The 16,507-nt window shown below is 19.4% G+C and overlaps 5 protein-coding genes across 5 annotated transcripts; all 5 read left to right on the top strand.

The window, feature by feature from the left end:
• Positions 1 to 749: 749 nt before the first annotated feature.
• PGSY75_1426700 (phosphoenolpyruvate carboxylase) lies at positions 750 to 4,208 on the top strand (the record flags this gene model as incomplete). The annotated part of the gene is made up of 1 exon (XM_018787958.1): positions 750 to 4,208. One exon carries the CDS (start codon positions 750 to 752, stop codon positions 4,206 to 4,208), a length of 3,459 nt encoding a protein of 1,152 aa, XP_018639330.1.
• A 469-nt stretch (positions 4,209 to 4,677) lies between these two features.
• On the top strand, positions 4,678 to 9,222 carry PGSY75_1426600 (hypothetical protein; the record flags this gene model as incomplete). The annotated part of the gene is made up of 1 exon (XM_018787957.1): positions 4,678 to 9,222. The coding sequence occupies one exon, from the start codon at positions 4,678 to 4,680 to the stop codon at positions 9,220 to 9,222; it is 4,545 nt and encodes a 1,514-aa protein (XP_018639329.1).
• Positions 9,223 to 10,135: 913 nt separating this feature from the next.
• PGSY75_1426500 (ATP-binding cassette sub-family G member 2) lies at positions 10,136 to 12,118 on the top strand (the record flags this gene model as incomplete). The annotated part of the gene is made up of 1 exon (XM_018787956.1): positions 10,136 to 12,118. One exon carries the CDS (start codon positions 10,136 to 10,138, stop codon positions 12,116 to 12,118), a length of 1,983 nt encoding a protein of 660 aa, XP_018639328.1.
• Positions 12,119 to 12,897: 779 nt separating this feature from the next.
• On the top strand, positions 12,898 to 13,755 carry PGSY75_1426400 (putative MORN repeat protein; the record flags this gene model as incomplete). The annotated part of the gene is made up of 3 exons (XM_018787955.1): positions 12,898 to 13,006; positions 13,172 to 13,390; positions 13,637 to 13,755. The coding sequence occupies 3 exons, from the start codon at positions 12,898 to 12,900 to the stop codon at positions 13,753 to 13,755; spliced, it is 447 nt and encodes a 148-aa protein (XP_018639327.1).
• Positions 13,756 to 14,254: 499 nt separating this feature from the next.
• On the top strand, positions 14,255 to 16,099 carry PGSY75_1426300 (putative dynein-associated protein; the record flags this gene model as incomplete). Its single annotated transcript, XM_018787954.1, has 1 exon — positions 14,255 to 16,099. The coding sequence occupies one exon, from the start codon at positions 14,255 to 14,257 to the stop codon at positions 16,097 to 16,099; it is 1,845 nt and encodes a 614-aa protein (XP_018639326.1).
• Between the last annotated feature and the right edge of the window lie 408 nt (positions 16,100 to 16,507).

Here is a 16,507-nt window from a genome sequence, read left to right as displayed (position 1 = left end):
ATTTATTCATATGTATGTATTTTTTAATGTTTTATCTTTTGTGAAAAAATTCTGGAATTTTTTTTTATTTTATTTTAAATATATTTTTTGTGTTTACAACATTTTTAACGTATTTTATTATAAATATTATATTATATTATATGTATTTTTTTTTTTTTTTTTTTTTCCACCACCTCTGTTGTCATTATATTCAATGTAAATATTTGTTTTAATGATTTTTTTTTTTTTTTTTTACTTTTGTATTTTGTAAAAAAAAATAATAATAATAAATAAATATATATATATATATATATAATATATATATTTTTGTATATACATAATCATACAGATCAAAATATATAACATATACGTGGACGTTTTCATACTTGGTTCTGAAGAAAAGAAAAAAAAAAAAAGTTACCCACTTTTGAGGTGTGCACAATAAATTGGACATTAATAAAATATACATTTATATGTATATACACTGAAGGGATATATATTTGCCTCTTCAAAAAAAAAAAAAATCATTAAAACAAATATTTACATTGAATATAATGACAACAGACGTTAAAAATGTTGTAAACACAAAAAATATATTTAAAATAAAATAAAAAAAAATTCCAGAATTTTTCACAAAAGATAAAACATTAAAAAATACATACATATGAATAATATTTATGTGTATTTTTTAAATATCTGGAAATACGGAAAAATTCAATATATATATATTATATATATATATATTTATATATTAATTTTAAGTTTTGCAAATGAGCAATTATAACAATTTCATTTATTGTAGTGGTACAGAAGATGACCACGGGCATAATACCGATAATGGAGGAAAAGACGATGAAAAATTAAAATTTTTGATTGAAGGAAAAATGATAGAAAAGATAGGGTGTGTTGATTTTATAAAACCTTTAAAAGATGATATAAAAGCATTAGATTTTTTATTATTTGATATGTTAAAAGATAATTTACCTAATAATTTATTTGAAATCTTATGTACGATTCATGATTTATCTGAAACATATAGTGAAAATCCAAATGATGATAATTTTATAAAATTAAAAAATTGTATATATAATTTAAAAGATGAATATTTAGGTACTATTGTAAATGCCTTTGGACATATGTGTGTTATATCTAATTTTGCAGAATGGGCTCATAGAGGAAGACGAAGAAAAGCATTTGATAAATCTTTTATACCTAATGATAAAATATATGGATCAGTTAATGAAACGTTAAAAGGTACATTTAATATTTTAATACAGAATGGATTTCAATTAAATGATATATATGAACAGTTATGTAACCAGACTATTGAATTTGTATTAACTACACATCCAACACAAGCTATTCGAACATCTCTTTTAAAAAATTATATAAGATTAGGTGAATTATTATTAAAATTAGATAATACTGATAAAGAATTATATAAAAAGAAATTATTATATGATAATTTAAAAACAAATTTATTATCATCTTGGAAAACTGATGTTATTCGAAGAATAAAACCAACACCTATTGATGAAGCAATATCTTTAGTTGACATTGTTGAGAATTGTATTTTTTATCGTATACCTAATATTATAAGATATATTGATAATGTGTTATTTGAATATAATTTACCACCTGTTAAATTAAATTCTAAACTTTGTATTTTCTCATCATGGGCAGGAGGAGATCGTGATGGTAATCCATTTGTATTACCAGAAACTACAAAATATGTTTGCTATATGAATAAAATTAGAGGATGTGAATTATTTATTCCTATGATTGAAATATTAATTCGAGATTTAACATTACATCATTGTACACAACATTTTAGATCTTATGTAAAACTTTTAGAAGATGAAGTTTCAGAATATATTTTTGATAAAGATCATAAATACCTAGCCAAAAAATTTCAATGGTTTTCTCCTTTTTCAAAATCAAATAAAAAAGAAATATATCGTAGAGCTTTATTAGTTGTATGGGCAAAATTAAAAAGTGTAGTTGAAGTTTATAAATCATTAATATCAAATCAAAGAGTTGATGAAGATTATAAAAAATTAATGTTCCATAATTCTGATGAATTTGAAGAAATTTTATTAGAATGTTATAAAAGCTTAGTTGAATCTGGTAATACATTAATTGCAGAAGGATATTTAAAAGATGTTATTAGAAATGTTAAAATTTTTGGTTTACATTTAATGAAATTAGATATAAGACAAGAATCGGAAAAACACATTTCTACAATGAATTATATATGTCAGAAATTAAATATGAAAAAATATTCACTTTTAAATGAAGATGAAAAAATGAATTTCTTAACAGATATTCTTAATTCTAATAGACCTTTAATACCAAAAAATATTGAAGAAGAAGACGATGTTCCAAATGATTTTATAAATGTTATCAAAACTTTTGATGTTTGTTCACAAATTGAAGATAGTGCATTAGGTGCATATATAGTTTCCATGTGTTCAAATGCTTCTGATATTTTATTAGTAGAAGTATTCCAAAAAGAAATGAAAAAAGGTACACAAAGAAAAACACAACGAGTAGTACCATTATTAGAAACTATTCAATCATTACAAAACTCATCTGTTATATTAGAAAATTTATTAAAAAATACATGGTATCGTAAACATTTAACAACAAATTTTGAAGATAAACAAGAAATTATGATTGGTTATTCAGATTCTGGAAAAGATGGTGGAAGATTAACATCTGCATGGGAATTATTTAAAGCACAAGAAAAACTTGTACATATAGGTAAAAAATATTCTGTAGAAATACGCTTCTTTCATGGTAGAGGTGGAAGTGTAAGTAGAGGTGGTGGACCTCAACATTTAGCTATATTATCTCAACCTATTAATACTATTAAAAATTATTTAAGAGTTACTATACAAGGTGAAGTTATAACACAAGACTTTTGTTTAAAAGGTATGGCATTACGATCGGTTGAAATATATATGAGTGCTCTTTTAAAATGCTCATTATTAAAAAATACTCTTGTTATAAAAAAAGAATGGAGAGATTTAATGGATGAAATTAGTGAAATAAGTACAAAAGAATATCGAAAAGTTGTTTATGAAAATAAAGATTTTGTTAAATATTTTAGATGTGCTACACCAGAAATTGAAATAGGGAAATTAAATCTAGGTTCAAGACCATCAAAAAGAAAAGAAGGAAATGTAGAATCTTTAAGAGCAATACCTTGGGTTTTTTCATGGACACAAAATAGAATGCATTTATCTGTATGGTTAGGTATTGAAAAAATTTATGATTATTTAATAAATAATAATAAATTACATATTATACAAGATATGTATACACATTGGCCATTCTGTACTAGCTTTTTTAATTTAATTAGTATGGTTATGGCTAAAGCTAGTATACAAATATCACAAGAATATGATATTCTAGTACCAGAAGAATTAAAATATATTGGTGTTCTATTAAGAGAAAAACTTAAAAAATCTATGCAACTAACATTCCTTGTGACAAATGAAAAAAAATTTTGTGATAATGATCAACTCACCAAAAGATCTATTGAATGTCGTACTAAATGGGTAACTGTTTGTAATTTGATACAAATACAAGCACTTAAAAGATTAAGAGAAAAAGAAAGTAAACAAAAAAATGAAAATAAAGATGAATTTCATAATAAGGATAATACTAGTCATACAAATATTACACACAATTATAAAATTTTTGAAAACACATTAGGACCTTCAACAAATGAATGTACAGATAAACAAAATATAAAACAAGATAATAAGCAATTCAATAATAATATGGAAAATAATAATATCCAAAATGATAATATTAATGATTTAAATACTCTTAAAACAAATTATATAGAAAATTATAACTTTAAAAAAGAAAAAGAATTATTTAATAATGAAGAACGAGAACATATGGAACCTATAAATAAAAATAGTAATGTTCGTATTAATTCTTATTTAAGTAGAAAAAAAAAAAAATTAATCAAAAATCCTAAATTTCATCCATTAATTGAATCACATTCATATGTATTCCCACAAAGTGAAACAGAAAATGAAAGCTTCTTTGATTATGTTAAAAATATAGATTCTAAATTCGAAAGAATACCATCAAGAACTAATGTTTCTACATATGATGAGGCTACAAACAAATTTATTGATTACACTTCTCTTAACGATGCATTAATAGTCTCAATAAAGGCCATAGCAGCAGGAATGCAAAACACAGGATGATCACAAATAAATATATAACTATAAAAATAAATAAATAAATAAATATATATATATATTTATAATATTGTGTAAATGTATTATTCTTTATTCATTTTGTAAATCATTCTTTTTAAAATTTTTTATTTTTAAAATTTTTTATTTTTTAAAATTTTTTTTTTTTTTGTGTACTAAAATGAAAAAAAAAATATATATATATATATACATACATATAATATATATATATATATATATATATAACCTTTTTGTGGTAATATAATGTTTACGTGTAAATTTTTTTTTTTTATTTAACATATTTTACAAAATAATTATTGCAAGTTTGTGTGTAAGAATTTAATACGGTTATAAAACCATTTTTGATCGTATAAAATGTAACTATAAAATTTTTCTTTTAATATGTTAATTATAAGTCAACAAAAAAAAAAAAAAAAAAAATTGATAGTATCATATAGTTGTGAATTATTTTTTTATAATGTATTTGAAGAAAGATAAAAAATTGTTTGATGAAAAATTAAATGAAGAATTAACAGAATTAAAAGATTATGGTATTATTCATGATGTATTATTAAGGTTGAAGGATGAAAAAAGGAAAAAAAAAGAAAAGAAAAAAAGAGGTTATTTATTTAATTTAATAGAATTAAAATATATAAATAAAATATTATATGAATTATATATATCTAAAAAGAAAAAATGCATAAAAAATTTTATAAACATCTATGATGATAATACCTCTCTTCATTTTAATATACAAAAAATTATACAAATTGAAAAAGGCAAAAAATATGTAGCACTTGCACGTATAGGACAGAATGTTCATATGAATAAGAGTCTTCATTTTTTAAGTGATGAAAATAATAATTTTTATATTTTTCATAAAATTAATTATTATGTGAATAAAGAATTATTTGAAATAAAAAATGATGTAAGACATGTGAGTACTTCTTCATGTATTATTATATTTTATAATGAATTATCTGATTCCAGAAGAGAAAAATATAACAGTTGTAATTATAAGAAAGAAGAATATAATAATATAAGTCATAAGAGATATTATGAAAAATGTATGGATGAAAAAAATAATATTCTTACATATATAAAAGAAAACCAGTTAGATGATATAAACAATAATAATAAACAAACAAAAAAATATATATATATGCATACTAAAAACAACGGAAACATTAATTACACTTATAATAATTTTATACATTGTGATAATTATACTTTTATCAATAATAATGATAAACAAATAAAAAAAAATGGAGATACCAAAAAATTTGTTGATTATTATATGTTATTTATAAATTATGAAAATAAGTCTATATCTCATATGTCCTTTATAATAAAATTTAAATATATTTTATATAGATTATTACATAATGAAAAAAATAGACACAAATTTATTATTAATAATAATAATAATAATAATAAGAAGAAGAATGTATGTAAGAACCATAAGATATATAATACAAAGGGTGTTGAAAATTATACAGTAGAAAATAATAATATGAAAAATAATTCGATAGATGATATGAACATGAGAAGTGTTCGTAATTTTATTAGAGATCGCAAAAAATATAATAGATATAATATTTTTGCTGAAAATTATTTGAAATATTCCTTCAATAACAAAAAAAGAAGTAAGTGTTTAAAAAAAGGGAGACTCCAACATTCTTTGGAACGCATTGCATTGTGGTTATTACCTGAAGGTGGTAAAAATAAAAATATAAACACAAATAAAAATATATGTCAAACTAAAAAGGATGATAATATTATTTGTAATGATAATATTATTTGTAATGATAATATGAAATGTTATAATACCCTTTGTTGTAATTATGAGATTTATATATACCACAGTGATATATTAAAGAGAGAAAAAAACATCTTTGTAACATTTAATAATATGAATCAATGTTTTTATATTTTTATATACCCATATATAATATATTTTAATAAATACAAATATGTGCTATCACATGTGACACCTAACTTAAAAGAGAAAAAAAAAAAAATAATAAATAATAATAATAGTAATAATTTTTATTTAATATTAAAATTTGTAGTTGAGCTATTTATAATTTTTCGAAGTATGTATAAGAAAAAAAAGTTAATAAACAAATTGAAAAAATATCTTTCGAATAGAACCCTCAAGGGATATATAAATTATGATGACCTAAATAATATGGAAAAAATTAATAATAAAAAGAATATTGATATATGTAATTATATATACATTTACACATTCTATACTATTATGGAAAATTTTTGTTTAAAAGAAAAGAATTATAATATACATAATACATTATTTCATAAAATAAAAAAAGTGATAATGAAATATGCCAATATAATACATTCAAATAATATTTTTATAAAATTTATACAAAATAAATTAATACGAATATGTAAAAATGTTACAGATTTATTAAATTGGAATAATATGTTGCAAAATATTATATTATCACCAAATCAATATATTTATATATATTTTTTTTTATTAAAAAAAAAAAATACCAAAGAACAATTAAATATTTTAAAGAAAGACAATATGTCATATAATAAAAATTATTATTATAACAAAAGAAAAGACAAAGAAGAAAAAAAAAAAAAAAAAAAAAAAAGAACAAATTTTCATTTAATTAATATTTTTAAAATTACGACATCATATAAAAATAAAATATTAAATATAACAAGAAATATATGTTTATCTATATATTTCTTTTTTTATAAATATAATACATTAACTCATTTTGAAAGAATATTTTTATTAAATCATTTCCAATATATATTAAAAAAATTTCCATATCTTTTTTTATTATTACATTTTAAAATTAGAAACAAGATAGATAATATCTTTTATATCAAATTTTTTCAATATCGTAATAATATGTTTTTTATAAAATTATTCAAGGATAAATATCAAAGTCAATTAAAATTTATTAAGAAGAAGAAAAATAAATTATTAAAAAATATATGTTATTCTAATGAAGTAGAAAAGAAAAGATTTCTTTTCTTATTCAAAATGAACAAATGGTTATTGTATTTTTTTTTATATATAATGAATTTATATTTTTCAGAAGGCAAATTTGGCACAATCACAACAAGAAAAAAAAAAAAAAAAAAAAAAAAAAAAAAAAAAAAAAAAAAAAAAAAAAAAAAAAAAAAAAAAAAAAAAAAAAAAAAAAAAAAAAAAAAAAAAAAAAAAAAAAAAAAAAAAAAAAAAAAAAAAAATGATATAAATGAAGATATAAATGAAGATATAAATGAAGATATAAATGAAGATATAAATGAAGATATAAATGAAGATATAAATGAAGATATAAATGAAGATATAAATGAAGATATAAATGAAGATATAAATGAAGATATAAATGCAAATATAAATGTAAATATAAATGAAGACACAAATTTTGATGTACAAGAAATAAAAAAAAAAAAAAATATTCCAAATAATGAAAAGGAAGAATTGTCAAATGAATTTATTTATATGTATAAATATATTTTTTATAATTTTAAAAAATTTATATATAATATTAAAAAAGAAAAAAAAAATATTTATAAAAATTTGTTCGAATATAAAAACAAAAATTATAATAATATAAATACTGAGCAAAAATTAAATTTTATATGTATCAATGATAATAAAGACACTAATATGTGTAATGACAACGGTGATTATTTTCAAAGGAAACAAAATTACGAACATATATCATCACAAATAGAACCTTTATTATCATCTGAATATATATCAAAAGTTATTTCTGTTGAGCATTTTTTAGATTTTAAATGTCCAAACATAAAGTATCATAAACAAAATTATAATTCAATGAATATAAATATTAATCAAAAAAGAACATATGAAGAAAAAAAAAAATTTATAAGTAAAGAAGTTATAAAAAAAATTTTCACTTTGAAAAATATGAAATATATAGTATCATCTAAATATATAAATAATCTTATTCATAAAAATAAAGATAAGGAACAATTTACAAAAAAAAATAAAAAATTATATTTTCTTAATGTACATAATAATATACAAAAATCAAAGTTAATAAATATAATTGAATTATTTGAGAATAATATGAAAAATATGTTATTTCAATTATTACATATAAAAAATAATAATATAAATGAAGAAGAAAAAGATTCTTCTTATAATAATGATAATATATTTTCTCTTAATAAAAATGATGTTGATAAAATATTATGTTATAAATACAATCCAATTAAGGTAAACAAAAAATTATGTATTTTTAATAATATAGAAAATATAATTTTAAAACATAAATTAAAGTATCAAAAAAAAAAAAAATATTTATATATACAACCTAATATAATATATAATATATTTCATTATAATAAAAAACAATCTTTTTATAAATTAATTGAAAAAAACAAACAAATTGAATCATATAAAATTACACCTAATTATCTCATATATTTTGTAAATGCTCACATTTCTTATTCTGTAAATATTTTTAATCATAAGGATGAAAAAATAAGTTCTTCCAATGATATACACATTTTAAATGTATACAAAAATGATATAATAAAAAATTTATTTATCGAAAGAACAATGAATTTTTTTGAGAATATTTTGTTTTTATATCTGAGGGAATATGTTCCATTTGCACAGAAATATCAGATGACAAAGGAAAATCACAAAAAAAAAAATAAAGAAAAAAAACAAACGAATGAACATAAAACAAAAGAAACATATGATAATAGAAATAATTGTTCACTCAATATTTATCAAATTTTTTGTTACGATATACTACAAAACATTTTTCAAATAAAACAAATTTTTGACGTAGAAAAAGAAGGGAAATTCATTTTAAACGTCTTTATATATCATGAGGAAAATGTTCTATTCTTTTATTCATATAGAAAAAATAAAAAACAAAATGATACAACAAATAAATCATTCTACAATCCTTTTTTTGTTAAATTTTTAGAAAATCAAGAATATTATGATGTTTCTTTAGACACGTCTACCATCAGAAAGGAAAAACATTAAAAATTAAAACTCCACAAAAATAAATAAATAAATAAATATATATATATATATATATATATATATATATGTATGTTTAAGCTTTACTCGGTTTGTTTTGAAAATGGCAAATGGAAAATATTATTTTACACCTAACATAAAAAGTGCATACACATGTTATATGTAATATATATATGTACACACTTTTTTCTGTTTTTTTTTTTGTTCAAAATATATATATATATATATATTTTTAAAATATCAGAACATTTTTTTTTACTTTTCCTAACCAATATTTATTTTTCCATATTGTTGAAATTATTGACCTTCTTATATTTCTATAATTCAAAAAAATAAAAAAAAATAAAAAAAATAAAACGTTGTTAAATATTAAATGCTCCCTATATGATATATTTTTTAGTTCAAAAAATGGGGGAACAATGTCCATATAGGAAAATAAATAAATCAAAATGATCATGTAACAAAAAGGAAACACATAAATAAATATATATATATATAAATATATATATATGTGTGTGTATATATATATATGTGTATCATATAAAATAATTATAATGAATATATGTCACATGTATATACTCCACTTTTATAACCCTTATGAGAATGTGTTACAAAAAAAAAAAAAAAAAAAAAAAAAAAAAGTTACATTCTCAATTTTTACCATTTTAACAAACAATAAAAATGTTGCTCATTTGAAAGAAGCAATATGAATTGATAAATAAATAAATATATATATATATATATATATATATATATATGCATGTGTATTTTTTTCTTTTTATATATTTTATTATATATACACCTGATATACAACACATATATGATCGTTCATGTGCCTACCTACACAATATACACAAAAAGATATATACAGAAAAAATACATACATATAAATATTTGAAAAATATATTGATCCAAAATGGATTTGAAGGGGTGGATTTCAAAAAAAAGCTCTAACGTGTCATATGAAAAAATAAAATATGAATTTTCAAATGTAAAATATTCAGTGGATCATGGTAGGTTAGAAATATTGCATGGCATCAAAGGTATATTATTACCTAAAACAATTACAGTTATAATGGGTCCAAGTGGAAGTGGTAAAACAACATTGTTGAATATTTTATCTATGAAAGTAACTGAAGGTGTAGAAGGAGAATTTTTAATAAATGATATGAGTCGAATGAAAAATATAAAAAGACATATGGGATATGTATTACAAGATGATTATTTTTTTTCAAGATTAACTGTATATGAAACTATTGAATTTACAGCTAAATTAAAATTAGATATTAGGGATAAAAAAAAATTAAATGAATTAGTTCATTCAGTTTTAGATATTATGAGTTTAACACATGTAAAAGATACTATAGTAGGTGATGCATTTATTAGAGGTATTAGTGGAGGTCAAAGAAAAAGATTATCTATAGCAAATGAAATATTATCTAACCCACCTTTATTATTAATGGATGAACCCACAAGTGGATTAGATTCATCATCAGCATTATCATTAGTTGAATGTATTCAAAGAATAGCTCAAACTTCTAATACAACTATTATTTCTTCTCTGCATCAACCAAGTAGTCAAGTGTTTTCAAAATTTGATAGATTAATTGCTATTACTAATGGTTATATTATATATCATGGGAAAACTACAGATCTAAATAAATATTTAAAAAAAGTAGGATTTATTTGTCCTTATGGTTGGAATGTAGCAGATTATCTAATGGATATATTATGTAATAAAAATTTTGAAGCAATATTAATTGATAATTATAATAAATATTTACATTTCGATCATGATTTTGGATACTATATGAATGTGAAAGCTATTGATAGTAAAATTATTCATGATGATTATGATAGTATTATTGAAAATATAAATGAAAGTACAGCTAAAAATTCACAAGGTAATAATAAATCATCAACAAATATATCTTCAATAAATAAATCACCTATATTATCTACACAAGAAAAAAAAACAAGAGATCATGACATTCTTAAATTTAAAGCTGTCGAATTATTAATTTCATTACAAGAAAATAAAACACCTTATATTAGACAAAATTTTTTCTTATTAATCAGAGGTCTCAAAAAAATCATAACAGATGAAATTACAATTATTAAAGTTATAGATCTAGTTGTTATATTAACATTATTTGGTGTGTTATGGTTACATACATTTAAAGAAGAAACAGAAGAAGGTATAATAGATACTATAGGGGCTATCTTTTTTATACTTTCTTATTGGACTTTTTATCCAGCTTATCTATCTTTATATTCATTTCCATCCGAAAGAGAAGTAATAGCAAAAGAACGTAATATGAAAACATTCCAAGTTAGTAATTATTTTCTTTCTAAATTATTAGCTGAATTTATTTATTTTTTTATGATTATAGCATTCTGGATATTAGTAACTCATCTTATATTATATGGGACTTTAAAATTTGGTATATATATAAGTTATGCTTTTATCACTTTATTAAATGCTTTAATTAGTAGTTCATTAGGATATTTCATATCAACATTATTTGATAACTTTAGTAAGGCAGTTAGCTTTCTATCTGTAGTTCTATTAACTATGACATTAACAAATGGATTCTATGTAGAAATAAGTAAACTAGATGTACCATTCAGATATCTACAATGGTTATCTTATCAAACATATTCTGCTTCAGTATTAGCAAAAATTAAATTTGATGATGCACTTATAAAATGTTCTCCTGATAATAATTCTCTACCATGTAAAAATAATGGTTTCTTCCCAGGAGAACTCATAGTTCAAAAAAGATTTGCTACATTGCATATTTCCATTTCAGTCTTTATTCTAATCTCTTTTTATTCCGTTATAAAAATATTTACTTACGTCTCTTTAAGATGGTCCCAAGCCTTAAAAATGAAATGAGAATAGGATGAACAATTTAGTATATGATAAGTATAAATATAAATACAAATATTAATACATGTAGAACAATATTATATATGTATGCACATATATGAACACATGAACCTTATTTGTGCAAAAAAATTTTATGTTTTAAACAAATAAGGAAGAACAAAGCAGATAAATTTAAAGGGGTAAAAATATATACATATATATATATATATATAATATTTATTTCATTCATATTTATATATATATATATTTTTTTTATATTAATATTACCATTTTATACGTAGAAAAACATTTTAATATATTTTTTCTTATTAATAAAAAAAAAAAAAAGACATAATTTTTTTCTTTTTTAAAAATATAAGATATATTTCATATTTTATTTTTTTCCTTATTGAACATTTTAATAATTATTCATAAAACGTAAACATTTAAATTTATTATTATTACTATTAATATGATTTATTTTATATAATATTACATAAATCTTATAATCCTATATTCTATATATTCTATTTTTGAATGAAAAAAAATATAAAATGGTAGTCATACTTTTTCCTTAAATGCATTTATTTATACATATATATATATAAATTATTATGTAAGTGAAATATAAAAGTATAGACATATTTAAATATATATAAAAAATTACTTTTAATTATGAAATATAAAAAAATATAATTCTTTATAAATCCTAAGTATAGAAACCCTTATTTATTTATTTATTTATTTATTTATTTATTTATTATTTTTTTTTTTTTTTGTTTTATAAATTATAATCCTTTTTTCTAATGTCAAGAATTATTTATTCAGACGAAAAAAAAAACAAAGGGAAATATATTTATGCAAATGGGAATATATATGAGGGTGAATTTAAAAATGAAAAATTTCATGGGGAAGGTATAAATAAAATATATATATATATTTATATATTTATATATACATATTTTAAAATGTAGAAAACGAGAAAAAAATAATATTTTAACAAATCATACTTATATTCATTTTTTATAACATATAAATATTGAAAAGACATTAATCTTTTATAACAATTTTTATTTTTAGGTATGTTAATTTTTAAGGATCAAGGAAAATATAAGGGGAAATGGGAAAATGGGAAATTTGTTGATGGTAAATATTATTTTAGTGATGGATTACAATATGAAGATAATTGGACTTATTTAATTGATAGTCCTTATTTTTATAATGAAAAAATTAATAACAATGAAATTATTTATACTGAAGAAAAAAAAAATTCATACTTAGATGATATTTACGATATTGGTATTAATGGATGCACACATAAAATATATATATATATATGTATGTATGTATGTATATATTTTTTTTTTTTTTTTTTTCTTTTTTTTTTTTTTTTTTTTTTTTTTTTTTTTTTTTTTTTTTTTTTTTTTTTTTTTTTTTTTTTTTTTTTTTTTTTTTTTTTATTTGGCTAGTTCATTCATTATTATCTTTTTTTTATTTTATTTCATTTAATTTTTTTGAATTAATATATATTCTTTCATTTTCTAGGGGATGGGTACTGTGACATTAATAAACAAATTGTTTATGATTTTAAGGATAACACAGAAATTAGAAAAATCAATGAGAGAGAAAAAAACTGGATTAAAAACCATTGTTCGAAGTATTAAAATTCAGTATATGTAAATATATACACACAAATAATGTATATGACCGCATAATGTGAAAATATTAAAATTATTTGTAGAACCTTAAAAAATACATTCATTAAAAAAAAAAAGAAAAAAAAAAAAAAAGAAAATTTAAACTATAATATAATACATATATATATATATATATATATATGTTATATACACATAGGAATGATGAATATACACTTTATATAACATAATAATTCCTATATATTTACATATCCTTAATTTGATTCTTAAATACCTTTTAACTTAAGTTATTTATATTGTGATGTTTAAATATTTTTTTTACAAATAATCGTCCTGTTATTATTTGAAACTGTTAGACATTTTTTTATACTCTTATATGAGTACACAAATATTATATATAAAATAATAACATATATTTAAGAAATATACATATAAATATATATATATATATATATTTTATTTATTTATTTATACATTTATGTATGCCACTTAATTTTTTTAAGTAGTAATGATTGATTACTATTATTGTTATTCCAAAAAAAAAAGCGACATCGGTAAGAAATGTTTATTTAAGAAAAGCAAGAGCCAGATAATAGGAAGGATTGAAGCCAACGAGGAATTAAAAAAGAAATATATTTATAAAGAGAATATATATTATAATGATGATAATATAAAAAAATATAGTGAGCAGTATGTAAATATTGAGAGTTTAAAATTAGAAAATAAATTTTTTTATCATAATGAAGGTGGATGGACAAAAGATGTAGATATAAGTGAACAACAAAATAAAATAAAATATATTAAGAGGTTAGATAAAGATATAAATTTAATTAATAGTTTAAAAATATTAATGAATGAAACAACAAAAATATTAAATAAAAATAATAGTATAAATATATATGAAGAATATTTTAAAAATGATTTACAGAATGAAGAAAATTTTAAAATAAAATCTATATTAGTTATTAAAGATAAAATGAGAAAATATCAAAGATTTATTACATCTATTAAATGGTCTACAGATAATACATATAAATTAGCTATATCATATTGTGTAAATGATTATCAAAAAATTCTAAATAATTCACCTAAAAATTGTTTATTATATAATTTAAATCAAATTAATAATCCTTATCAAACTTTATATTCTAAAACATTTATAAAATGTATGAGATTTAATCACAAGAATTCAGATTTATTATTAGCTGGTTCTTATGATGGCACAGTTAACTTATGGGATCTAAGAAAAAAAAATACTTTATGTGAATCATCATCTATAAATGTAAGTCATAAAAATACAGTTCATGATATTATATGGTTACAAACAAAAACAAATAATCATTGTTTATCTATATCGAGTGATGGTTTATCTTTAATTTGGGATATACGAAATTTTACTGAACCTATTGAATCCTTTTATTTGAATAAAGATCCTTCAGAGATATGTGAGCTAGTCGAAACTACAAACAATGAGTTACAAGATCTTTCAAAAATATCAAACGACATAAATAATAATAATAGTAATAATAGTAGTAATAATAATAATAATATTAATATATTGCATAATAACAATACAAACTTAAATACAATGAATAAATTATTATTTAATAATTCCACTTCTACCATTACTTCTAAAAATTTATATTACAGTCCAAATTGTTTAGAATGGAATCTAGAAGCTGGACCATCCAAAATTTTAATAGGAACAGATGAAGGATATATCTTATCTTTATCCAAAAGACAAGCCAAAAATTTAGAACTACTACAAAAATATGGAGCATCAAATGAAAAACATCTTTCTAGTATTACAAGTATTAAAAGAATACCAATCAATTTAAAATATTTTTTATCAACAGATAAATGGGGATTTAATATCTGGTCAGAAGATATTAAATTTCCAATAATTTCAAATTATTATAATGAATGTGTTATTAATAAAGGTTTATGGATTTATGATTCTTTATTCTTTATGATAATACGAAAAGATGGATACTTAGATTTCTGGAACCTACTTTATAATTTTAATCAACCTATTATTAAACATAAAATTTGTAATTGCTCAATCACTGAAATAGATTCACATGCAAATAATAAATATGTAGCTATAGGAAACGAACTGGGAGATATACATATACTGAAACTTGGAGATAGCTTTTGTAAAAATTCTAGTGAAGAAAAAAATGCACTTGATGAACTCTTTGAGAGAGAATCCAAACGTGAAAAAAATCTAGAATACATCAGAAAACAACTTAACTGTGTCAAGAAAACAAAGGAATATTTAAATGTTCAAGATATTGAAATTTTAGAAGACGTATTAAGAGAAACAGAAAAGGAATACGAATCAATAACATGACATAAAAATGTATACATATGTATATATATATTATATGTACCCATTATATTTATATATCACAATACTTTTTATATAATTTATATAAAATTGACCAATAAAACATATATTATAATATATATATATATATTATAACCTTTTAAAGTTTATACAATTAATTTTTTTTTTTTTTTTTCTTTCATTTAATTGCTATTTTTAATTCTCTCCAAAAAAAAAAAAAAAAAAAAAAAAAAAAAAAAAAATTATTAATAATATTTATTTATTAAATTTAATATGTTTAAAAATGTATTAATTGTAAACAAATATGTATGTTTTTACAATATTATGCATATATAATTATATATATATATAAAAAAAAAATAAAAAAAAAAAAAAAATTTAAATATATTTAAAAAAAAAAAATTATTTTTT

Source organism: Plasmodium gaboni, chromosome 14 (assembly GCF_001602025.1).
Source record: "Plasmodium gaboni strain SY75 chromosome 14, whole genome shotgun sequence".
Lineage (NCBI taxonomy): Eukaryota > Apicomplexa > Aconoidasida > Haemosporida > Plasmodiidae > Plasmodium > Plasmodium gaboni.
Note: the sequence above shows the minus strand (reverse complement) of the source record. Positions and strands in the feature narration are given on the sequence as shown.